Source organism: Chiroxiphia lanceolata, chromosome 13, assembly GCF_009829145.1.
Source record: "Chiroxiphia lanceolata isolate bChiLan1 chromosome 13, bChiLan1.pri, whole genome shotgun sequence".
NCBI classification, from domain to species: domain Eukaryota; kingdom Metazoa; phylum Chordata; class Aves; order Passeriformes; family Pipridae; genus Chiroxiphia; species Chiroxiphia lanceolata.
This window is the reverse complement of record NC_045649.1, coordinates 18598965-18625735: the sequence shown is the minus strand read 5'-3', so window position 1 is coordinate 18625735 and position 26771 is coordinate 18598965. Positions and strand designations below refer to the sequence as shown.

Below are 26771 nucleotides of genomic sequence, written 5' to 3'. Positions count from 1 at the left end.
AAAGACAAAGCCAAACCTAAAAATTGTGACCAATTAACTTCCTCTGGCTTCTTGAGAGTCATTTGTAGAGAGAAGTACTCCTCATGTCTGGGAAGTATCAGATGTACTTGAAATTATCATAACTGAATGTAACATCTGATTTTCATGATGCCAGTGAGCATTTTGTGGAAGGTACCCTGTGACAATGACAATCAGTGCTAGACTTTAGCCTGTTTTGCATTTAAATTGGATACAAATGGGTACTAAGTCCTGTATGTGCTAAGGAACCCTGTGCTGGTACTTTTTTACAGTAACTACCATATTGTGCATAATTGTCTTTCATTGAGCCCCAGTAAACTGGGGAAAAAATTGAAGAGACTGGAGAGATTGTGTAAAAGTTCCACCGAGGATGACAGAATCATAGAATGGCTTGGGTTGGGAGGGACTGTAAAGATCATCCCATTCCAACCTCCCTGCCATGGGCAGGGACACCTTCCACTATCCTGGGTTGTTCAGAGATCCATTCAGACTGGCCTTGAACACTTCCAGGGATGGGGCAGCCACAGCTTCTCTGGGCAACCTGTGCCAGGGCCTCCCCACCCTCACAAAGAATTTCTTCCCAATATCCCATCTAACCGTGCCCTCTGTCAGTGTGAAGCCATTCCCCCTTGTCCTGTCCCTCCAGGCCCTTGTCAATAGTCCCTCTCCATCTTTCTTGAAGGCTCCATTCAAGTACTGGAAAGCCAAAGTCCTCCCTGTGCTGGGGACCCCAGAGCTGGAGGCAGCACTGCAGGTGGGCTCTCACCTGAGCAGAGGAGAAGGGCAGAATCACCTCTTTTGCTTCTCTTTCTCCCTGAGCTTTTGGTTTGCTTTTCTCCATGTGACAGCACAGAATTTTTCAGCTCCAACACAGACTCCCACAGGCACTTTTTCCTTGCACCTGTGTGGTTCTGCAGTAGGGTTGGGCTTAGCAGAAATCTTCCCAGTGGGAGAGGCAGCTCCGTCACTGGAGCGTGGTGGCTCCCGTGGGATGGTAGTTTGTGGGAAGTGTACATGAATTTATTTTACCATCTAGTTGGAGGTGCTAAATGGCTGTATAAAAAAAGTGAGGCAGAGCTGTGAGTGCTTCAGAGAGGAGCTGAGAAGTCTGGCTCTCTATGTGCTAAAAGTCTTGCCAACTTCTGAGTGAGATAGCAAGGAGAAGATGAGCAGGGAGATGCACATCTGGGAATCGTGGCAGCTTGTCATTAGGTGTGATGGAGTTGAAAGTATCTAGAAGATGCCCTAGTTTAATAACTGAGAGAGAGGAGGGAGGATTGTGGGAAGCTGCTGTTTTCTTTCTCTCAAAGTAGAGAAAAATTCCTCAGCCTTGAAAGAATGATGAGCTACTTTTGTTCCTCAAAAGAGTCGTAGTGTACATAAAAAGAGATGTTGGAGGGATTAAAGCTGTAATAGAATGGATTAATATTAACCATAACCCAAGAATTAAAGTAGCAGAAGTGTGCTGCAGGCCACACAATTATAGGAGGCAACAAGCAATAACAACAACAAAGAAAGAAGTTGAAAACCAGCTTGTGAAAATACAGAAGTTTTCTTACTGCAGTGGTGGAAAATGAGACCTATTCTTAATTTAACTGCATTAAATGAAGTAAAAAAAATCCAGCACATTTATGCGTAGACTTTTAGGAAATATTTACAGTGAGCAGTTCTGTGATTCAAACAATGCAGCTAATTATAAGAAGGTGCTCTGGAGGTATTGCTCTAAAGAGCATACATTACCATTAATTACTGTTGGCCATACGTTTGCTGGTTTTACAGTTGGGATTCTTCTGCTACCATATGAATTGATTGGGACTGTAAAAGAGAACAAAAACGGGAAGTGCCAAATCTGTTCATCGTGTTTCTGGAATATTAAAGTATTTCAGTGTCTGAGGAATGAAGGAGGGCAAAAGGAGATGCCTGTAGGAGAAACAGAGTATGTAAAAGTTGGAGGTAAGGGAACAATAATGTACAGAGTATATAAAGATAAGAGGATATAGTGATTTTTTAAAATTATATATGAAATTAGCCAGGGAGAAAAGATAAATGATAATTGCTTTGAAATCTCCATCAGTGATGGGAAGAGTCCACAAAAGGAGCATTGCAAAAGGGAACATATAATGAGATATTTTTGTGTTACCTTTGAGTAGTACTTTCACAGATTAATACATTTTTAAAAATCTGTGATATACTGCTTTAGAACACCGTAAAGGTTTTCATGTTGTTGTTCATGTCACAGCCCAGTACTGTTTTGGAGCATAAGGGAATGTAAATGATAAATAAGCACATAAGACTGAAAAAACAGACATAAGCCAGTGCTCCAACCCCCTGGCAGTGCTGGCAGCTACAGCACAGCCCTTGGTGTGGAGCACCTCGTGCCTGGGGGGTGGAGCACCTCCTGAGGGTGCTGAGCTGTCTGTCCCACCACTTCTGCTGGTCCTCACTGCAAGGGTTAGAATGTTCTGTGGCCTCCAGCCTCGTGTATTTTTTCCCCAATTGGTCTTGTGCTCTTGTCTAGCATTTACCCCTCTGAAGGTTCTGTCCTGTGCATACCTCTTGCTCTCCTGCTGTCTCCCAGGAAGCAAAATGCACAGGACCCTCCAAACTCTGGCTCTTCCAGCCATGGTTTTTTAACTCCAGTAGCCTTTACTCTGGAGAAGGATGTAAGCCAGGTGTTTTTTTTTCCTTTATATTTTTGTTTGTTTCTTTTTGTTTGTTTTTGTTTTATTTGTTTTTATTTTCCCTTTTGAGTTTACGTTTTCAGAATTACGCTGATTGTATTTATTTCAGTTTTGGGGAGATAGAGATTGTAATCAGAGACTGAAGTCTCGTGAATAACTGGCTGCTACCATCCAGTGAAGGAATGAGCAACAGTACAGCTGCTGGTATGGGAGCTGGAGGAGAGCCCTGGAGGGACTGACTGCAGGCAGATCCTTCACACTGCTTGCATTTAGAAAAAACATCTAAATGTTGGATACTGGGAGAAAAGAGCAGAGGAGATTTAGTTTGGATGTGGACATGTAAAGTTGGACATAGACATGTGAAGGTGCCCACCCTGTTGGGTCAGAGGAGCAGGTCTCTGGTGTCCTGAGGAGCAGAGGCAGCAGAGCCCATGTCTTCATAGCCCTCAGTCTGCTCAGAGCAGTTACCAGGGCAGAAAAGGAATGTTTTGTTCATTATGTGCATGTCTTGCATAGAACAGGAAAAAAACCCTCTAATTCAGAAAAGACCATACAATCTAACTATCAAGCCTGGACTGGATTAAAGCACACTGATTTCTGTAGCTGTGGCAACTTTCTGTGTAACCTCCTATTTTGAGAAATGGAGTCAAGGATAAGATTATTAAAACATTCCTCATATCTGATGCTGTTGTTGTGATAGTATAGAACATTACTTCTCTGTATGTGGCCTTATTAAATATAACAGCAAAGCTAAACCCAAATGTTTCCTTTTGTTGTTTTCCAAAGGATTCACCCCCCTGAATTCTTCAAGAAAAAATATGCTGTGGATGAAGCCCACTACGTGACCGAGGTGAGTTGTCTGTGTCTCCAGGTATTTTTTGCTGTGAATACAAAATCAATAAGTGGCAATGACTTGGCTTAATTTTAGTCCTCTGCTTACTCTGTCAGGATGTCTCCTGACTTAGTGAGACCTTCTCTCCCTCTGCCTTTACTGGAAAATGTCCTGTCTTTAAAGCACTTGTAAATTATTTTTTTTAAGGCTGCCCTTAAAGTTCTTAATCCAAAGGCAGTCTCGTAAACGTGTCCTGGGCGTGATGAGACCCGTCAGTCTGTGTCTTTATCCAGCAGAAATTGTCACTAAATATATTTTTTGCAATGCCTTGCAGATTTGAGGAGATTGCTGTCAATGAGGTTGCACATCCTATCTCTGACTTGGGAGCCTACCTTTATTTTATGCCTCCAAAAAGCTGGGAGGAAAGGCTGCCTGCCTCACTCATATTTTCTGTAGAAGCACCTTATTACTTGAATAAGCAAATATATTCACATTTCTAAGTGCAAGTGTGCCTTGCTTAGTTAGGTTTGTCATTTCATTTCTGAGCAGATGTTTGTATCCTTGTGCACCTGGACAGCTACCTTTCCTTTAGTAGGAAGGCTCAGCAGGGCGAGGACAGTATTCCTGCCAGGCTCTGTGAGTGATTTTCATGGAGAGCAGCTTGAAGAAGACAACTCTGATACTTCTGTTCCTGCAGAGCAGTAACTATGACTCTCCAGACCAAAAATTTTGCTCTTGTCAGCTGTGAGGAGGTTTCATTTCATTTTCATAATGAGTCCAGCTATGAAGTGAAGTTTGGTCTGTATGCCAGGAGCTGGGAGTGGAGGAAGCTGTGGAGAGGTTGCTTTTTGACATGTGTGAGCTGGAGTCGTGTGGAGTGCAGGCACTCCAGTGCTCATCTCTCGGACAGGGAAAATTGCAAGTGGGAAATACGTGTTTCATTTTTAGAAATCACATTCTTTTGAGTCACCTTAGTTGTCTCGGGTCACTCTCCATCAACAAATGTCTTTATTGCATGCAGAGGTCAATGAAGCTAAGATGATCCCAGGGGAGGCAGAAAACTGGAATGCTTTATTGGACTCACAAGTTCATATTTAAAGGGTTTAGGGTTTGCATATTCAACAGGGGGTTTGCATATTAATTTTATTAAAATTGGGGGGTTTCACAAGGATGACATAAGGGAAAAACCCAGGTTAACACATCTTGGGGTCTTAGGAATTACCTCATGGGAAAAACCCTACTTTATCTTGGGGGATTTCATGGGGGGAACAGGTAACACAAAGGGAGAGATAAACCCCAAATGTTTTCTGCACAGGTTTGATGAGATCAGGGCATGGTTTCTCTGGGCTTGGGCAGGACATTCCAAACCCATGATGTCAATGGATCCTTATCTGGACTCTAGATGAAGGTTTTTTCCCAGTCTCTGTCAGCCCAAGGCTGTTTAAACCTAGCAGTTTTCTTTTTCTCATATCCAAAATTTGGAATCCAACAAGTGCAGTTCTATTCTCTGCTTCTTTACTGCCTAAGAACATCATTAATGGGAAAAAAGAGCTCTTTATGTGGACCAGCAAATAAAATTAAAAAATAAAGGCTCCTTTCCACCTGGACTATATGTATTGAAGTGAGAAGCTGTTGGAGCTTGCAGCAAAACTGTTCAGCTCTCCAAGGTTCTTTCTTATAACTTTTGCCTGGTTTGCCAAAGAATTGGTTTGCCACCATCAGGATACCAGGGGCCTTATTTATAGGATAGATTTACATCAACAAATAACCAACCAGTGTGTGTTATCCTGATGTTTTGTGAGATTAAGAAACAAAGAAATAAAGGGTGGAGTCGATATTTTTAAACCTCACTGCCATGTGCTTTCTTTTGTTAGTATCATTAGTGTGCTATTAAACTGGTTTAAAGTTGGTAGAACTGTGCTCTGTGGAATTATGTCAGGTGTTCTTTACCTCAGGAAATGTGGAGTTCAGTACCCACCTTTTGCAGCTGCTCTGCAAGCCCAGCTCTCTACAAACCCAAAGATTTTGTTCTTAGTTTGTGAATGTTTGAAGGAGACTGAGGGAGCCTAATAAAAGGATTAGTCAGTAAAAGGTGACTAATTTATTAATAACAGTAAATGTTCATTGCTAAGCATTCAGCACATTGTAACATAATAGTATTAATGCATATGTGTTTTATATGCAGTAGTGTGTTGAGGGTACTCAGTTGTTCCATATTTCTGTGTGACATTGCAACTTCTTGGCTCATATGTTGTGTCTTCCTAATGATGACAGTAGACTTAAACTTAAGTATAGTTGGCATTTATGTCTTTAAAGGACACCATCAACCTGATCACTGCATTTTTGTCTAAATATTTGTATTCTGCTCTCTCTTATTGCATGTCTCAGGTAATACAGTATTTGAAAGGTATCAGGGGAACGTTTTTGTCTTTGCAGCTTGTTCACTTTTTATGCAATGAATATTGATGACATTGGTATCAATGTGATTATGAGGAAGAAAAAAAAAGAAAAATAACAGCAATCTAAAACTTCTTTTTAGATATCCAGTGTCTTGGCTTCGAAGAAACCTACTGTGCTTCTCACTTTGGTAAGTCATATTCAGATGAATAAATTTTCCTCAGTAAGGAGATCAGTTTATTTAGCATTGCTTTGCACTGTCTCTCCCTCTCTTTTCCTCCCAGTCTTATGCCAAATTTGAGGCCACCTGTGTATAACAATTTAGTCTTCTGCTCCCTCCACAATTTCAAGATTTGTAACCTGTGGCCTCATCCAGTCTTCATTCTGTCTGCCCAAAAGCTTTATTGGTTTTCTGCTAAAACATGGCAAGCCTGTCTAACATCAGCCATGCTCCTGGTCCTGTCTGCAGTGACTCCAAACTCCTTTTTCCTCTTCTGCTGCTCTATCATGTCATAAGCATCTTTGGGCTTTCCTGTGGGAATCCCACAGGATGCAGGGAATACTTTTTCCACATAGAATGGTTTAGTAAGAACAACTTCTGGGAGAAGGGAGACAGTATGAAATGCCTGCCAAGTATTTTGAATGGTGCTTGCTTATTTCTTTGGAAGAAGGATGAATGAGTAGGGGTAAAGACTGCAAGTTCCTTCTTCCCTGTCACCTCTCTCTGTTGCTTTCCTTGTTTACAGACTTTTTGTAAACCTTTCACTACTAAGAGTATCTGTTTTATTGTCTCCAGTATATATAAGAAATGATTTTTTGACTCTGAGCTTTCCCTTACAGCAAATGCAGTGGCAGCTCCTGGATTTCTTTTCCCATAATAGTGACCAGACAGAAGTCTTAAAAAATATCCCTTCTCAAGAAGTCACACGACCTGAGCTCTGAATTCTTTATTCTTTAAGGACAGAGGCCCGAAATAGTTTTTAGTCTTTCCCTCACTTATATTTGTATACACATACATACACTTAAAAGATGCCCCTATGGCTTAATTTCATGTTCCTTAAGGGAAATGAGGGCTGTGGAAGGTTTGACCATCCTGTGCTTCTTACTGTGCATTTCTGCCCATGGAGTTGTTGAGTAGTTATCGCTCTGTGAGCGTCCTGTTGTAATCAGGAATTGTCACATGATTTTTGGCTGAGAGGATGGTGCTGTGGGGCTTTCACAGCTCCCACTGCCATGAAGAAGTATTCAGAGAAGGGAAGAGCTCTTCCCTTTGCTCTGGCTGAATGGAAGGCTGGTCCTCTCCTCCTGTGGTCTCATTCCAGGTACAGACCTGGAATGCTGCTCTGCAGGGTTTCCCAGGCACATGTCAGAAGTGTTCCTCTGCTGTGTAGCAGCCAAAATACTCTTGCTTATGCTTCTTGCTTGAATGGAAAGCTGTAGGGGACCAGCAAGCAAATTTAAATAGTAAGCATTGCTAAGGCAGGGCATAATAATTTATTTGAAAATGAAATTACTTTAGAAGAAGCCTTGCCTGTTTTTCATTCTCCTGCCCTTTACAATTATTATAAAGGTCTCACAGCTCCCTCTCAAGACAAGGGCATTAGAAATCAAAGCTTGTCTTTTTCCTAAGCAGCACATCCTGACTGGAGTTCTGCACTGGTCTCTGTGAAGCTGATTATTTCTTATATTGAACTGCATTTGAACAAACAGTCTGGGGCTTGGTATTTACAGTGATTCAAGTAAACTTATGTTAAGTTTTCCTAGAGACTTACTGCAATCAGGTTCTCCCCATGATTTAAATTTTAAATACCTGTGTTTGGCTCAGAATCATGGTCCTTTTTAATCTTTTTTTCTCCCAGCGTGGTGTTAACACTGACAGTGGAAACATCTCCAAAGAAGCTTCATTTGAGGGCATCAGCCAGTAAGTGACAAGGCTTTTTTATACACTAATTGTTGCGTGGTTATGTTGAACTCATTTTATTTCAAATTAAATGATGTTTTTTCCTAATGACAGGATGTTGAATGGCAGATCAGATGCTGAACATTTTATTTCCAAAGAAATTTTGATACATGTTTCTAATGACTTGAAATAGAGAAGTTTTTGGTTTTTTTTTTTGATCTCTTTTCCATCTAAATTAATCCAATGTTTCTCTTTCTCTGTGTTTGCTGTAACTCTTTAAAACCAGATAGACCCATCCTCATATGTACATTCCCACTTTTGGGATTGGAATATTTGATTTTCAGATTTCAGAAAAATTAATCTTTAAGAATATCTTCTTTCTCTTACTGACTTCCTTGCACAATATGAAGCTTGATATCGGGGATTCTGGTAGGCACAATCTTCTGCAAAGATGTCGCATTACTGGTGTAAAATAAAATCAGAAATTACAAAAAAATATCACTTCACTGCCTAGTTGTGATCTTTTAGTGTCCCTTGATGTTGTCTTTTTGTGAAGTTTGGCTACTAGTGGGCTTAAAATACCTTCCTGCCTGTGGTATTTTGAAAAGGCAGAAAATAAAAATACATCACAGCTTGCTCTGGGATGTGAGGATGATGGGCTCAATTTTTAATGAAATACAACTGTCTGTTCTGTTCTGACATCTGAAAATGATATCTGAAAATTTTCTGTTTTAGCTCAAATGTATGGCAAAAAAGAAACACATCCCCCCATTAAAAAGCCTGTTAAAATAAACACTGGTGCTGAGACGTTGAGGCCTTTTTTTGTGGTCCTTGAGTCCCACTCACCCCACTGTATTTTCTCCACCTCTGTCAGCAGCATATTAATCCTGCAGTGAATATGGTCCTGCACAGAACCTGCTGCAGATTTGGGCACTCATTGGTATAGTCTGAGAGCCTTTCTGCTGGGATCATCTGTGTCAAGTGATCTGGAATCTGATTCCATAATAACATTGTTCTCCTCTCTACAGCATGAATGGGAACTTAATGGTTCTGTCAGGGTTTTTCGAGGACCAAGGTGCCAGGCATTTAAACATCTTTTGTGAATTAAATATAAACTATTCCATAATACATAATTCCATTAATACTTTTAATAAGTCTTTGTTGTCTGTTCTGCTGTTACAACCAGTGTGAGTTCTGTTGCTTTGACCACATAGATAGTCATCTTGTGCTCTCCAGGTATAGGTGGACTCCAAAGTCTGTGTGGAGCAATACCTCCAGTTTTATCTGAGGCACCTCTGCTTGAAATATAATCAGTTATTAACTCCAGCAGTGATTCTTTATTGGAGTGATGTACTAAGGTCTGAAGTACCAAAAACCCCTTTTTTTCCCTTTGACTTTCACTAAACACTAGAGTTTAATTAGCAAGACATTCACTAGTCAACATAAAGCTAGGAAGCCACTCCATTTAGCACTTGATTTTAATAGCATGTCTCCTACAACACTTAAAGGGATTAATGATGTTTAAGCACTGGCTTCCTGGTTAGCAGCAAAGATGCTGTTGGTGTGCTCCAGGAGTGCTTCTCCATTCTTTAGGGGTGATTGCCAGCTTTTTAGCAGACACTTCTCCTCTGAGACTTGGCACATGCTCAGCCCTCTCCACCCCTAGGCACTAGGTCATTCATTTTGCTCCCTTTGACAGCTCTGGTTGGTATCTTCCCCTCCAGTGCTCATGGTATGGAAGAGCATGCATTGATTTTGTTGTTGGATCAGCTCCCCTCATCTGACAGATACTGTGCCCTCCTTGCCCTTAATCTTCCTGATGCTGCTTCTGTCTCCTCCCAGACTGTTGTGTCTCTTTGTGCTTGGTCCATCAGGAGTCCAGGGGAGGAGAAGAGCTTCCTTCTAAACTCTGCTCTCCTCAGGTTTTTGCAACAGGTTTTGTGTATAAACCAGTCCATTTTATATTTGTTTTCAACACAGACCCAAACCAATTCCAGCATTCCTGCTTCTCTGCCTCTCCTGTAGTGAATCTTTCCTTTATAGAAACTTGTATTTTAGATGTGTCAGTTGTTTCCTAGGGGATTAAACCCATAGAGTTTATAGTGAGCAGTGTGTTCCCTCAATCTGCCCTCCCTCCCTCCAACCTGTGTCTCTCTCCGTCCTTGGCTCTGCCCTGGTGAAGATGCTCTTATTTTATTCCTGGGCCCCTGTTTATTTCTGTTTTCTGGCTGCCTGGCCAAGATCTATTTTCTTGCCAGGGCCCTTCTGTGTTCCTCCTGCTCCCATATGTGTTTTTTCTCCTAGGCTGACTTGGCCCAATATGGGGGTTTTTTGGTGTTTTTTTCTGGTGATGGATAATACTGGAAATAATGTATAATTTCCTGAAAAAGCTGAATCTTGCTCTCTTTGCAGGCTGTTCCTTGGCTTCTATCAAGAAGCTGCTTTTTTCTTGCCCTAATGATGTTGCTTCCCTGCCTTTTTGAACTTTTTGAACTTCTTCTGGAACATTATTGCCTAAGCTATTTGATTAATTTTGGTAGTGTAATTAATAGTCATTTGAGGCAAAATGATGCCTGTGGTCGTGGGTTATTTCTGTGCCCTGAAGATCAACCCTAGGTCATTTTTGTCATGCTAGCAGTAGTCAAACTTGATTTTATCCTGATCATAGAGCCCATAATAGTGAATTATATCTTGGTTTTCATCAGTTCCTGTGTTGCCCTCGGATGGAGACCGGTGGGACGTGGGGAGTTGCCCCACTCAGCACAGGGTGGTACCGTGGGAGGTTCAGTGGAGGGACCAGTCTGGGACAGGGGCTTAGGACAGGAGCCCTGCACTGTTCACTAACCCTCTACTCCTGGGAGCTCCCCCCAGGGCAGCTTTGTTTGCAGCTGTTGGGAATCCTGCAGAAGTGACTTGCTGTCTCTTGCTCCAGGTGCCTTAATCATCTGGAGATTTCTAAAAGCAGATTTCCAAAGCAGTTCTAATGCTTTCTTTTCTAGAAATACATATTTCTGTTTTCTAGTAAAGGTCACTTCTGTGTTTGCGGGTTTCTTCCCTAATTCATAGACCCGTTTTTCAGACTGGAAAATGGGCAGGATTTTTTTAGTCTAATCATGTCAGTTATGTAGCCCTTGTAAAAATGCTTTGGGAGGATGTGACTCACCACACAGAAAATGGATTTTGACCCTGTATGGTTGAACAGTACTGTGCCATATACTTTAAAACACTGTTGAATAAATCATTACTCACTGTGTTGACAGGGTTTTTTCACCCTCAGAATCAGTTGATGTAAATGACGGACAGTTTAAGCAATTGTACCTAATATTTAAAGTTTTGCAGTGAATTCCTTTCCCTCAGAACTGCACTTGTGGGGTATGACAGTGAAGACCATCTAAATGGCCTTTTTTCATGCTGGTAATGAAGTCAGTAGGAAAAGGACTTCCATGTGGAGGAGGAGAAAATTCTAACGTTGTGTTTTAGATTTTTATCACTGTAGACACACAAAGTGTACTTGTTAAACTGACAAAAAAGAGGTCTCATTATGCTGTACTACTATACAGGAGATGTAGATTTCTCAGTTTTTTTAAACTAATGAATTTGTCTTGCATGTTAAAGGACAACTGAGTACGAAATCAATTTGGACATGCCTTTAAGTGTACTATTTCTTAGTTCTGTGTTGATTAAATGGGAGCATTAATATGTTACAGATTGCAACTGTAGCAAATGTCAATTTGTTTTCTTCCTCAGGACCACATATCTCATCATCTAAGTATTGTCAATTTGCAAATTGCAGAAAAAATGTGGAATTAAATTGCTCTGCGTGATCCTCTTAACATTAGGGCAGTACATGTTTTGTAAGAGTAAGTTGTTTACTGTCTGGTGAGATCAAAACTTTGCTGGGAGGCCAAGGTAGGGTGATTTTATGTGGGGATTTGTGCACAAATTATGTGAATTAAACACCATTTGTGTACTTGATGGTGAAAAGCTCTTCCCCTTGAGCGTAAGCAGTAACTTTTAGGACATGGTTTGTTTAGCTGCCTTGTGGGTAAATGTCTTGGTTCTGGCCAGGACAGGGTTAATTTTTTGCAATAGCAGGGAGGGGGCTTGGCCAGGACCCCGATTTATTCTGTCCCACCTCACATCTTTGCTGGGGGCAGGGAAACACTCCCTCCCTTGGGAGGAGAAGGAGTTCTTTAACAGTGGAGAAATGTGAAGGGTCCAGTATTTTGTCTATTGTCTGAGTTTTTTTCCATGTAAATAATTTGTTTGTTTTATACTTTTTGTTATTAATATGCTGCTGTAACTATTCATTTTCTCACCTCATTGCTGTTCCCAGTAAATTGTTTTTATCTCAACCTGTGATCTTTGCCTTTTGTGCTTCCAGCTGGAGGGGAGCAGTGGTGTGGTTTTAGTGGGAGCACTAATTTGGGTAACCAAAGTGAGGCATAATTTGAGTCACCTGCCTTAGAAATCTCACAGCTGTGAACAGGAGGCCTTGCAGCCACTCACACAGGACCCACAGGCTGAGTGGGACGGAGACAGTTCCATCCTTAACTCCCTGAAAAAGTGACCTATAATAGATTCTCTCCCACATATGAATTGCTCTTGTGTCCTGGAGGTCTAACATCTTGTTTTCTTCCTGACACTGCATCACAAAGTCCGTCTTTCACGTGTTTGCCTGATGACCTCCTGCCTCTCCTCCATCCCAGGACCCTCCTGATTCAGTCCTGCTGCCTCTCTGTGTGTTTAATTAGCTTCCCAAGTTGACAGCAGCTAGAATTTTAAGGAGCTGCCACATAGTAGGTGGTCCCAGCCAACAGGTAAAACTTGCATTTCTGGCAGCACAGACAGTTCAAGAAGAGCCTTTATGGCCAGGAAGGGTCAAATCCAGGGACTGCAATGCAGATGGTGCATCTCTGCAGCTGAAATGGCTTTTCTGGAAGTGTTATTTGAGCTATTATGAGCCTACACCACTGTACAATTTTCCCCCTATTTCCCTATGCTCAGATGAGGTTCATGTGAGGTTGTGAGGTTCATGTTTGGCTCATTTGATTTCCTTTGGATTTCATCCATTGATGCTTGGTCAGGTTCTCAAAATGTGGATTTTCAGAGTCCAAGTCAGCTGCCTTCTGTAACTGCCCTTCCCTGCCCTTTATTTTCTCTTGTTCCTTTATAATTAATAACCATAGTTTACTCTTATTTACATAGAGCTGTTGTGGAGCTTTCTGCAGTGCTGCAGTGTCTCCTTACACTTGCTTCATTGATCTGTTTTCTGTCTGACAGACTGATGACAATTATTGAAAGTTTTCTTTCTGTCGTTACAGCTGCAGCTTAATTCTACTGTGTCTTGGTTTTCTGTGGTGGTGTCAGTTGGTGTGCTTTCCAGCCAGGCAGGGAGCTCAGGCTTTTGGGTTGTTAGAAATTTTATAGATTGATTTTTACTATGTCATTCTTATCTTTTCCTCTGTGTGAATTTGTAGTTTACTGTCTCTTCCATTCCAGAATCGTTTCTGCATTGGTGTACATAGGTAATAATTTTTGTGATGGTGATGATTAAATTGAAAATGTGCCCTTTAGATACTTTCTTGTTTCCAAGTGACCAATTTTATTCCATAATGAAGCATTGTTCTGTGACTGGTGGCTTTCTGTATTGAGTTGCCTTTACAGTGATTTCTCATTAATACCCATAATGCTGAATACCATACAGCTTGTCCTTGTTGGATATTTTGATAAGTTTTTATTTTGTATCTTGGATAGGAACACAGAGCTATTAGCTTCTCCTTATTAGGATTTTGTAAGTTTATGAGCATCTGTTTCTGAAAAAGAGAAACAGTTGTTTTCTGCTTTCTGAGGATACAGGAAGACCCTTGTACAATTAGAAGTGACTTCTAAATAATTTTTAAAATTGGATTTGTGCTTAGTTGGTCCCTTCTGATGTATAAAGAATGGTTAATAACCTGGAATAGATTTAATTTTTCCTTCAAAAATGTGGGAAAATGAATTGTTGCCTTACAACGTGCTTTTGAAGAACTATTGGGAGCCTTGGAGCATTTTAATTCTCTTAAAAGCCATAACTGAGGAGCCAACAGTCCTGAGTCAGACAAAAATATCCTTGATGCAGAACACTCCTCAGCCATTTAAATTGTAAGCAAAAAACCCCCTTGAACAATGTTTGAAAATCCATTTGTGTTCCACCTAATTACTCAGCTTGTTACTCTATTGACCACTATAATATTATTGTTTAGAGAACCTCAAAATAGTTCCAAGAATACATGAATTGCTTACTGTGGAAAATAAACAGAAAAGCAAATAAGTGTTAGAAGCCAAGGTGAGGTGGAAGCTTCTGCTTTGCCTCTTGTATGGCTTGGAAAAGACATGGAGAAGTTGTTTTCCTTTTCCCCATCCTCTAAGCAAGCTTGTTTATCAAATGCCACCTTCTGTGCCCACAAAAATGGGAAGGCATAAAACAAAGGCCAAAATCAGCAATTCCCTGTGTTTAATTTCATTGAAGGGTGTTGGAGGAGCAAAGTTAAAATCACAGCATAATTTGGAAGGGACCTTTGGAGGTCAGTCTGGTGGAAGAAGGGTAATAAGTATGTCTCAAAAATACTGTTACTCTGGGTTCTGCACATCCTTAAAATTACATGTCTGATTTATTCTTGTGTGTTTCACAACTAAATGCAGTGAAGGTGAGTGTGTGCAGTCTCCTCTATGCTGAACTCCCATACAATATTTGCTTTCACTTTACTGCCTCAGAGAAGACACAGTTTAAAAAAAAAAGAATAAATACATGTGTCTGGCTGCTTTTTTTAATATTGGTGTCTTTTGGTTTTTTGTAGATTTAATGTGAACAACAAAATCCTTCATCCTGAAATTGCAGAATGGTGAGTAGCATAAAACCTTCCTCTTTGAGTACCATTGAACATGCTTTTATTGTGCCATTGCTGCAGAGAGATTCCTTCTGCAGAAGCCTCCTACTTTACAATGTGAGTTTTAATTTTAAGCTGATTTCATGTTATGGAGTGGAAATAATGTATAAAAGTAAAAAATTTTTGAATTCTTTGCATTCAAAAGCGAAGAATTTCTGTAGCATTTCTTTAACATTGTTCCTGGATACACATTTTTATAGGATGTGTTAGGAGTTAAGTCACATTCATGTAAATATGAATTTGTATGAATAGGAAAAGAACTGAGGATTATTTATATTCTAGCAACAACAATCAAAGGTAGATCAAAACTCTATCTGAACAGCTAGTATTTAATTAGGTGTTATTACTTCTCTAGGATTTATTTTAGCAGCCTTAATTTTGTTGAATTATTATTCATGTTACCATACTTTGTAATTCTATGGGAATTCTGGTGTAGCCTGTCTGGAATAGACAAATTAGAGTGTGACTAAGTGCAAAACTACTGCATTTTACTAGTTTTCCTCTTTTGATCAGTGTTGCTGACTCTGCTCCATAACTAAGGCTTTCTAGTTTTCCATTTAGGAAATTAACTGAAGAAAGAACATTTTTGTTAATGAATCAGGTTTTTATCTAAGCTTTTTTTTTTTTGTATATTAATCTAGAAATGAGGAAGCAAATCCTTAGTTAAGACAGATAAGCTTAAAATCTTAAAATACAAAAGGCAAGTGTACACTCTCACTCTCACTGTATTGTATTATATGCTACTGACATTTATACTTTTTAATGTTTATTATTAGCACATACACTGAGAACTATCTTCTGCTGTCTTCATCTACAGCTAATTGCCAACTTGAAAACTGTGGAGATGTTTTTCAAACATCAGAGTGGTTTCAGAAGGTGTAGACTTTTTAAAAGGTCACATTTCTGTTGTTGCAGACATTTTCCACTGCTTGGCACGACCTTAAGCTCTGAAAGGAAAGTAGGGAGGGGAGAGACTGTGTAGACATTGTTGCATCCCCGAGTCCTGGATGGCCCTGGAGCTGTGTAGCAGTGGGGCTTATTCCTCCTGCTCACCAGTGTAAGGGGGAATGGGAGGGCTTTGTAACACAGAAAGCTTGGGGTGCTAATTTTTAAACTTTGCCTACTTTGTCCTAATTGAATTTGGACCTGTCCTTTCCCTAAACAAAGAAGTTATCTTTTAGAATTGATTTCTGATTTGAAGAGGGATGAGGAAGGGGACCTACAGAGGGTCCTGTATGACTTCCAAGCTTTGCTCTGTAGTTATGGCAGTACAGGAGGGAGGCAGGTGACAGTTTGAGCTGCAGAAGGCTTTGGATTAGGGCTGCAAACTTGTTCCTGAGTTAGCTTTCAGTCTCTTTCCATCCACCTTACCAAGGTGTCACCAGATAAGCTTTTCTCCTCTGTGGTGTCAATTAATGGATGGTTAAATCTTGAGGAAGCTCAGGGACAGATGAACATGAGGTCCATGCCCTGGAGGATGTGCTGAGAGAGGTGGAGCACTGAGGCAGTAGAAAGGCAGCACTTGGAGCTGGGGTAGAGAGAATCATCTCTTCAGTGAATTGTGAGTGCCAGCCTGGACTTCTGACTTTGTCCTCCCTGCAGTCCTGGGGAAGAGGAATGCTTGGTATGCACCTTCCCTCCACCTGGCTTTCAAGGAAAGGGAATCCTAAGTGAAACCAAAGTTCAGATTTGCATTCAGAAGTGTTCTAAAAGGTTTTATTGAGTTTGGTGGGTTTCATTTTGAGTCCGAAGTATGTTAAGGACTGTTGTTAGGATTTAAGTGTCGGGTGAAATCAATATGTGAATGACAGGTTATGTATATTAAAGCTTACTAAAGCAGAAATCTCCTTGGAATGTCAAATTACTGCCCAAGAAAATTTCTTTGGCAAGCAATAATATTTTTAGAATGAAGAAAAATTTTTCCTTTAGGAAGATGAATTTTTTGGGTTGTATTCTAGGGTATGAAATTGCATCCTTTGAATCATCTGCTCGCAGGGATGCATATCATTTCAAATTCAGCAAGCTCTGAACTACTGTGTTTTACATGGTACTTGTCAGAAAAACTCCTCCGTGCCTTGCTGTCAAAGCACCAGCAAGAGATGAAATGGCTGAGCTTTCTGAACCAGGATTATACAATCCTCTAATAAAATGCAAAAAAAGATGGTTCAATACTGACAAGGGGCGAAACATTTGTCATTAAGGATCTGTTGCCTCCTTTGCTTATTCATCCTTTTTCAAGATTTCAACATTTTCTGACTTGGCATGGAACTTAAGGATAAAACATAGAAGAACTTGACCTTTGGATTTCAGCAGTTTGCAGAGGGTTTTTCTTTTCTTTTTTTCCCCCCAGTTTTATTGAGTGGATGTGTTTCCAAACAGATTTAAAAACTTTCATTTTAAACTTAAGGGCTTCCATGTCAAATTTGATAGTGAAATGTATACACTAAGTATTGATTACAGTGTTTTGAAAGGAAAATGTTATCAAACAGAAGATGAAACTTGTTTAAATTATCTCCCTTTTTATCAGAAGGAGGTTTTTCTACACTGGCACTTAGCAAAATAGCCTTTTGCTACTGTATTTTACCAGTGGCTGCCTACCATAATTGTGGTGCTGCTAGAAGTAAACATTTAGCAATGTGCAGCTCTTTCTGTGCCTGTATTTGTACTGTATTTTCCTGTAACCCCAGTGAAAATGGGATTTGATAGTTATAACTGGAAGATTTCATGTGCTCTGTATTTTGTATTACTTTGATGGAAAGCTGTAATTATTTCTTTGGGGAAAGTGATCTGTATGTTACTGTCTTAAAGCTGTGCATATGCTTTTTGTGTTTTCAGAGGGTTTTCTATCTATGTTGTAAACCTCTTAACATGTTTTTGAACTCCTGTGTTTGGTGTTTATGCACCTGAGCTTCAGAATTGTGCTGTGATGCCTCTCCTTTGCATTTGATCTTAACTCAGCAAGTTGTTGTGCCTTGCAGAAGAGCATAAATATATCAACTGTGGAAGAGAAATTTCGATAAATAAAGTGTGGAAAGGTAACAGCAGAGGTGAGAAAGGGTGAAGACAAGGCAGGACTGTGGAGTCTGTCTACATGGGTGTCATTTGCACTTGTTAGGTGGTCTGTAAATGTAATATTTCCAGAAGGACAAGGGGGAGTGGATGTTCCCAGATGTTTTCCATGCATGTCACGGGCAGGAGCCATTCAGGTTGTGCACCTGTACTAAAAAGCAGCAAAACAAGGCGTGTGATAAAACCCTGAGCTGTTAACTGGAAACAAATACTTCTGGTGGTGTGATCAGGGCTGCAGAGTGCACAGAGAGAAGCAAACATTTGTGTATCTTGGAGGAAAGCACCAGTTTAGGAAAATGTAGTTGAGTTAGGTGAGTGTCAGCTTCGTAATTGCCTCAAATTCTGTATGCTCCTGACCACTTGATTAGGTTGTGCATGAAATTTGGCATCCAGGCATTTAAAATGCCCAAATGTGATTTTAGGATTGAAGTGATACTTGTTTATATTAAAGCTTCCCTCTCCTGTTGGATGACTGACATGTGTGAAAAGACCAGCTGCTCATATGGCCAAGTGCAAATAAAAGCACAAAATGTGTGCAAAAGAGGAGAATTAAGAAGAGGAAATGGGTTTACAGTGCTAAAATGAGGGGAAAAAAAAAAAGCTGAAAATTTAGGCTGGTCCTGACAGTCAGAGACTTGTGCTTCTCTTTCAACTTGATTGCACTGAGTGCCTGTTAGTCTGAGGGTTGCCTTCCATGCTGAATCTGTCCATTTTCACAGTTGCATTAGCTGGAGCCTGGAGATGATTTGTTCCCATTAAAATATTAATGCATTTGTGCAAAGTGTGTAACTGGTCCAAGAGCTGTTTTTAAGAGAATGTTGAAGTTCACGTTCATGAACAAAGGTGTGATTTTCTTCCTATCCTTCTTTTGGAAGTGGGGGGGAAGACACCATGAGAACTGTGGACACTCATCACCTGCAAGGTTGCCCTGAAGTGCTTGGGCAGCACTGCTTTAAACCTGGCTTGGGGAAGTTCTGCTTTTTACACCATCAGGGCAGTGAGGTGGTGGTGAAATAAAGGCCTTTCTCCTACCCAGACATGCTGTGGCAACTCCATCAACAGTACCACTGTAACCAGTGACTTTTTGGTATCTAGTGGAGGGTGAAGGTGATCATGTTCCCTGCACAATTGCACATCCTCCCTCTCTTCCCTGCTAATGGTTGGGTAGTGGGTTTTGTTGGTCTCAGAATGACTAAACATCTTCTGTAAAATATTTCACTGCCCGACCTTGTGTAAATGAAGGGGTTGCATTGCATAAAAAACTGTGTCTGAGGCTGAGCATGAATTTCTGTATTCAGAAAGATACCTGAGAAATTGTCATCTAAAATAAATACCTTGAACCCTGAAGCCTTATGTCCAAGTCAAGGAAAATGGGTTTTAATATAGTTTGCACTTGCTGTGGAGCAGTTACTAACTTGTATTACTAGCAGATTCCAACAGAGATTAGACAACTGAATTATGAAACAACTTATTTTTCAGGCACTTGCAGATCAGGGATATGTACTGTATATTGAAAGTACTATAAAGGCACATCAAACCAGTATTAAATTACCCTGCTAGGACATGCAGTCTTCCGAAGAACAGGATTTAAAAAAAACAATCTGTAAGCCTTTGCTGCCTCATTCTAACTGGAATGTATTTGGGCCACTGTTCTTTATGTCTGGGCTGAAAGACAGAAGCAAAAATTTGTTTCCTCACCCACGGTCAGCAGATTTTACCATCCCCGTGTAATTTTTTGCACTTTTGTGTGCATTTTGAAACCTTGTGCTTCTCATTCTCAATGTGCATAATGATTGTTTTGTGTCATATTCCAATTGACTAAGAAAGTCAATCCATCCCCCTGTGCTATGTTTCTGTTGTAAATGTGTTTTGATCGATACTGGGATTTTACAAAGGCACCTTTGCTCTTGCCAGAAGGTTGGGTTTGAAGGGGAGTGGCTGAGCTGTAGCAGTGCAATCACTGTCTGTGGGAAGTGCTCTGATCTCACCTCAGAGGCACTGATGGCTGAGAAGCCTGTCTCTGGACTCATTAAAATGAACTACAGGAGCAGAAATACAGTAAATAGTTTTCTACAGCCGTGTGAGGAGGAGCGTGGTACAGTAAAAAGGGGTGTCTCGGTGGCAGTTTCAAAGCACATCAGTTATGGTGCTTTGTAACTGCTACAAACTCTGGAGTGGAGCTGGAAAATGCAGTTTAAATATTTTCATGCGATTCAAGAGATGTGGTTCTGCACTTTGTAAACAGTAAGAATGTACTTCACAGCTGCCTTTGAGATAGGCATGAAAAATACTGGGAATTCGGTGTGTGTAGCAGTGGAAAGAGCAGGTGGTTTTTAATAGGAATTATGGGACAATGCTTTCCTGTTCATGTCACACTAAATAGCTGCTTTTATTTGAAATACATGGTAAAAATACATGTAGAGAAGAATTAAATGGTAAATTTTTGAGGTGAGTTCAGAAGAGAGTGTCAAGGCACATAAACATACACAAATTCATTATCTTATAAGAGCAGGATTGGCTTTTTAGGGGTTTGCTTGGTTTTGGGAGGATTTTGTTTTTTATTTTCCTTCAGAAGCATGTGAAAGAATGGAGATTGTGGCTGTAATTACTGCTGCTGTGGTTTCTGAATTGCATGGTTTGGATTTTTTAACACCGAACAGAAATAGCATTTCTTTACACCACCTCCTGCACACCTTTTGAGGTATTGCAAATAGGTGGGAGTTGGGATTGTGCTGAACAGAATTCTGGAGATCTGGGAATTTAATGATGTAAACTAGTTTCAAATTGTGTTTAAAAAGTAAATCAAGTGTGCTTATAGAAATGTTCTATTTGAAGCAGTGTTTGAGTCATGACAAATGCAGACATGCATTGGTTTTGTTCCTAATGTATTGTAGAATGAGTTGAAAAAAATGTTGGTTGAACCACCTGTTTATAAGTATTAAATGGGGTAGGCTGATGTTTGAAATGCTTGTGACTTCCCTTTGTAAGATTGTTTTGCTAATGCTGAATCAAAGCCAACAAAACTTTGCTGTCATGAATACTGTAATAGCTGTTTGCTCTTGGGGTGTACTTGATCTAATTTTACAATGGGTGATGCAAATTATTTTCAGGGGGTTGTTAATTTTGTATTCTTAAGTTGTGAAGTTGCAGCCTAACGTGCTCTCTGTTCTCCTTTTCTTTAAGTCGTGTGATTAAGACAGACATGGAGTTGGAAGTTCTGCGCTACACCAATAAAATCTCCAGTGAAGCTCATAAAGAGGTAATGGGTCCTTTAGTGTTAATAATTTTTGCTCTTAGTGTAGCAGTGGTACTCAGAAAATGTTCCCAGCAACCCAGAATTGCTTAGTAATAAAATAATGGAAAGGCTGGATAGAAATAAGAGGATAATATCCCTCCTATTACAGCCCAGTAATATACCTTGCATTGTCCTTGAACTCACTGGTGCATTTGTGATGTGTGAGAAATGAAGTGTGGTTTTGGGTAAGAGCTGAAGCCTCAGCAGAAGGTGACCTGCTTGCAATCTGTTTGTCCTGTGTGCACAAATACCTGTACAGTGATGGAGAAAGAAAAGATCCAGAAGATTAATCAGGCCCATGTCAGCATGTGCAGGTCTGAAAGGTTTAACTAGCAGGTAACTCTGCAGGTGCTTCCAGCCTGGAGAGGTGTTTCCATGCACAGTGCAGGACAGGGCAAGGAGTCCTTAGGTTGCTCCTCAGAGGTGGGTCTGCCCCCAGGGCAGTGCTGTCTTGCTGTTCTGTGCTGCAGCAGTGTGGCAAAAACAAGTGCAGGCTCTCAGCAAGGCTGCTCAGGTCGGACCCAGCGCTGGAGCTGTGCTGCTCTGCTGGTGCTGGGGACAGAATTAACCCAGTGTCAGTCCTGTGCTCCAGGTAGTGATGCAGAGATGCCATGAGTTCTGGGAGTGGTGATGACCAAAGGGACCTTAGGTCAAAGCAGCTGATGGGGTGACTCACTCAACTGTTGGCTTTGCTCCTGCTCAGATTGCTGAACTGGGAAGTGTAAGAACGTTTTAAAGTGAACATTGTAAAACTGAAAAGTCAAGGGGTGATCAATTTGCATTCATTCTCCTCGGTTCTTTATCATCCTTGAATAATCTTCTCGCATCTGAGAGTATTTTTTCTGTACATCAGCTGCCTAGAATTTCTATATAAAACAGAAACAGGCAAAGGAATAAAAGATTCTTAGCAAATCTGAGAAGAAAAATAAGATTTATGAGTTGTAAACGAGTGTTAACTCCAGTAGTTTTCCAGTTGATTCAGATTGCAAAGTATAAAAGAGACTCTTCCATTGTAGTATAATCCAGTTCATAGCTTTGTTTTGCTAAAGTAAAACAAAAGGACTTGCTGCCAAGTTCACCACAGCTTTCAGAATTAAACATTGGTGTTTTGATGAGCTGTGCTTCATTAGGATATAGTAGTTTGGCAATTAAACTTGCTTTATTGCTGGAGACTGCAAGCATTTATAAAGATTAAAATGAGATTGATTCCAATGTAGTTTTAAAATACATCTACTGATGTAAATTTAAATAAAGTACAGATGATATTTTTGTATTATAGGTTCCTCTGGAGATAGTCATAAGTCATAAATTTATAAATATGAGATTCCCTCCTGCTATCATTGTCCCATGTTAATATGTATCTTACAGGTAATGAAGGCAGTAAAACCAGGAATGAAAGAATACGAGATGGAAAGGTAAGAGTTCTTTCAGTAATTATAATAAAAAGGAGAAAGTCTCTCTCTCTGTAGTGTGGGGAGAAGCAGTAACTGAGACAAAGCAGCACCATGGATTCAGTTGAGACTGAGAGCTCATTGCTGTTTGAAGGCCATTGCAAGCATTATTTTATTATTTTGAGGTGGTAATTCATCAGTTTCAAACCCGTATTTGATGAGGATTGATTATTTTTTGGTGACAGTTAAGTGAAATCCTCTCTTCCTGGAGTTCTAGCAATTTACAGAAGCTTTACAAAATATCTGTTATTATTGTTTGAAGGCATCTGATAAAATGGTGTTTGTGGATCAGCATTGCCCTTAGCCTGGTTATGCTCAGCAGACTGCAAGGATGGGTGTTTAAGGGTCTTACCAAAGGCTGTGTTGAGCTGCATTTTGCCTGCAGTTCCAAGCCAGCAGTCCCTGTAGTTGGCCTGTACAAGGAGCTCAGCTCACACCTCTGCTGGGGGTTCCTGCAGCAGTTGAGAGGTCAGTGAGAAGGCAGCAGATCTCTCTGCACAGGCAGACACGGGGGCTTTGGCTGCTCCTAGCTGGTACAATAATGGTGTGTCTAGACCTCAGCAAAACATTGCCTCCTCACTTGAATCAATATTTACATTAGATCATCAGCATTTATGTTATAAAGCATGGGTTTGATCATCAAGTCCATTTATTTTTAGCTTGCACACGATATTTTCTGTTTTCAAAGTATTTGCATAATGAAGGAATAGAAAACAGCAGTCATATCTCAGTTACTGTTGTTTCTTGGCAGTAATTTTTCAAAGGCTAGTAAGCAGGCTAGAGCAGCACCCAGGGAGGGGGAAATAAAGTGACCACAATCTTTGTCATCAGGATTTCAAAGTAGCTCAAAAGACAAATAATACCCGTATAACATATGCAATATGGAGAAACTAATGTTACATTTTTAAACAGTTTAAAGTTCTGCAGGTGCTATAGGCTTATGCTTATAATTTGCTTGTACTTCGAATTGCACCAGGTAAAAGGGGAAAAACCATGTTGTATACATTCTGTCTTCAACTTTACTCCTGAACTTTGTGTTCATTTTACTCACTGCCCATGCTATACATGCTGATAGTGAAATTTTGGTTCTGGAAGTCAGTAGCAATCAAAAATTTCCATAAAGCAGAATTGTTCTCAGGTGCTTTTAAATGTCACGATTCTGACAGTTTGATTTAAATGTCACACAACAGATACATGTATATACAGTTTTCTGTAAGACTGGGAGGTATATTGCATTTTTACTCCAGGACTTTCATACTTCCCTGGCTAGCTCCTTCCATACACATCAACCTTTTGCAAAGATTATTTGTTTCTTTCAATTAAACAAACAAATAAATAAAGCAGTTGTTACACTTATTTAAAATTGCCTTCTGTTCTTCCATACCTTTTGATAGATTACACTCTTGAAATAGTTTGAGGTTATTTAGCTAATAAAAGAGGTCTTGGCAGACTACTCTGCAGCATCTGCCTTGGAGACTATAATTAGAACTTCAGTTTCTTTTGCTGGTAGAATTCATCCTTGCACTGGTTTCTGTTCCCTTATTCCCTTGAGAAAAAAGGGTCATAAAAATGTAAACCTGTCATTTCCACACCTTTCCAGCAACAAACATATCATTGAAATGTTTATAAATGAAGTTAGAAAACCGTCTAGGAAATCTCTGTTCTGAATACAGGTGACCTGTATCTGTGAATGTAGTCTAAGAAGGGAACTTTCAGAGACCTAAAAATAGCCAACATGCAAAAATAGACAATTTTCACTGAAATAGTAGAGTTATGGAGGTTTTTAGGGGTGGTTGTTTCTTTGTTTTTTTCCTTTGTCAGCAAAATTCATAGTCTGGATGGATTTATCAAAAGTATTCGCACTTGTCTTTAGAAGATCAATTAAAAGTTAGTGCAATTTTTCATTTTCTGCTGTTTCTAGGGCTTCCACTCCCTTTGTGAAAGCTTTCTGAATTGTGTGGCTCTCTTCCCCTGCACTTGCAGTTCCCACTGATGGCTGTGAAACTGATTTTTTTTTTTTTTTAATGAATATAGATAGCTCTTGAAATGTGCCCAATGGCCCCCCTTTCTTATTGCTTTACTTTCATTCTTTGACATTGTGGACTATAGCATGTGCAGTGTTGGGTACAAAGCTGGTCTGACCCTGTCTGCTAGGAAGAATAATGCCAGAGATCCCAAAAGCAATTAAAATTTTCCATTACTGGATGTAGGACCTAAATGTTGCCTTTTCTTTGTCCATTTGGTCAAGCACTGGGAAATTATTTTGAAGCAGTAGTGTGTTAGTGCTGAGATATATAAAAAATGAACACATTTAACTGCAAATCCAATCAGCCCTGACTTCTTTTTTGGTTTGATGTTATTTAACTTTAATGTGTGGTCGGTTGACTTTAAGGAGACAGCCCATGCAATTATCTACAAACAGTAATTCACAGCATGTGTAATTGCATAGAAAGTCATTTTGGTAGGTCAGATTCTGGGTTTTCTCTGAAGCAGTTTGTTTAGTGTTTGTGCTTATCTCATGTGTAATTAATCTTCTTTAATTAAAGGCTTTTAATTATGAAACTGCTCTGTAGTGAATATATTGTTAAGATATAGCAAAATGGTAAAAGAAATCTCCAGCTTGAGAAGCATGCGAATGAAATCTGAGAATTCAGATAAGTTGTGTGTACATATAAATAAAAATGTTTTGTGTATGTATATAAACACACTGAAAATACTAATTAGAACCTACAGTCTTTTGTTTCAGGGTGGTCTAAAGTTCTGGAAATCCCTTCTAGATTGTTTATTAATTTCTAGGGTGTTGCCTGTTCATCTGCTCACTTCTGTTTTCCAAACGAGGTGTTGAATCTTCCGTGCATTTCCTCATTTGCTCCCTTTTTATTGAGGGGAACATTTTTAAGGTTGGGGTGGCTACTTGGAATGGTCTGTTGGATTGGGGAATGACAGGAAAGTGTGTGCTGGAGCAGCAGGTGAGCAACTTCCTACACCAGGAATTTTGGACACGTAGCTATAGTATGCATTGCTTGTGTTTGTGGGGTTCTGTGCTGTCCTTAATAGCCCTGAGGGTGCTCTGATAGGAGTGCACAGTCCTGAGTTCATGAAATGATGATGTGGTTATCATTGCCTTGGAGATGCTGGGCAGCACTAAACCAGGCCTAAACACTTGTTCCCTTGTCTGACATCTCCCTACATGATGTGAAGTCTCTGAAACTTTTGCTGCTGATCACAGGAGCACCTTGGGGTTACTGTGCAAATAACTGTGATCCCAGTACTGAGGATCCAAAGTGGATCCTGATCCTGGAGAGTGGAGTCCTCTAAAACAAGGGAGTGTGGCTGGTGTGGGCAGTGGGTCGACGGAGGTGATTCTGCCCCTCAGGTGAGACCCCCCTGCAGAGCTGCTCCAGCCCTGGGAACAGCACAGCAGGACATGGAGCTACTGGAGAGAGTCCAGAGGAGGCACCAAAGATGATCAGAGGGATGGAGCAGCTCTGCTGGGAGGAAAGGCTGGGAGAGTTGGGATTGTTCAGCCTGGAGAAGAGAAGCTTTGGGGTGACCTGATTGTGGCCTTCCAAGGCCTGAAGGGAGCCTGCAGGAAGGATGAAGAGAGACTATTGACAAGGGCCTGAAGAGACAGGACAAGGGGGAATGGCTTCAAACTGACAGAGGGTGGATTTAGATTAGATATTAGGAAGAAATTCTTTACTATGAGGGTAAGTAATTGTGGGGATTTTGTAGTGGTTAATACTAAACTTAAACCCCATGCTGCTGTAACAGCAACAATTTGAAGAGTAAAATGGCAAGAAAGCAGCTACAGAGGTTTTTTTTCTTCTTGGTTTACAATGCTTACAGACTATTTTTACACCTTGCCTCTCTTACCAGCTGAGGCTGATAAAAGTTCTTTATCCCTATTCTTTTCGGTGCTGTCCCTGATTCCAGAGCAGAGCTTAGACCCAGAGATGAGCTACTGTCGTATCTGTCAGTGTTAAATTTCACTATCTGTGGAAGTCTGAGAGTGCTCTCACGGATTATGGCTCTCATCTTTCATTTATCTCTCTCTCCTCTGCTCCAGTGGAACAAACTGAAAATAAAACATACATGTTATTTCACTAAAAAAGAAAAAATAGCTGGAATAATTTTATTTTCCTTTGGGTATTTCCTGTTAGCAAAATGCTGATTATTTTAGCTAATCAGTATTTGCC

General features: G+C 40.3%; 1 protein-coding gene across 6 annotated transcripts in view; it reads left to right on the top strand.

Annotated features, from left to right (window-relative positions):
* The window catches only part of PEPD (peptidase D), a 143109-nt gene that overhangs the window by 22194 nt on the left and 94144 nt on the right, over window positions 1-26771 (top strand). For all 6 annotated transcript variants that reach the window (XM_032701583.1, XM_032701584.1, XM_032701586.1 and 3 more), the window contains exons 4-9: window positions 3486-3549; window positions 6071-6118; window positions 7788-7849; window positions 14668-14712; window positions 21010-21085; window positions 22490-22536. In XM_032701583.1, the coding sequence (XP_032557474.1) occupies window positions 3486-3549; window positions 6071-6118; window positions 7788-7849; window positions 14668-14712; window positions 21010-21085; window positions 22490-22536 (342 nt within the window). The remainder of the gene's footprint in view (window positions 1-3485; window positions 3550-6070; window positions 6119-7787; window positions 7850-14667; window positions 14713-21009; window positions 21086-22489; window positions 22537-26771) is intronic.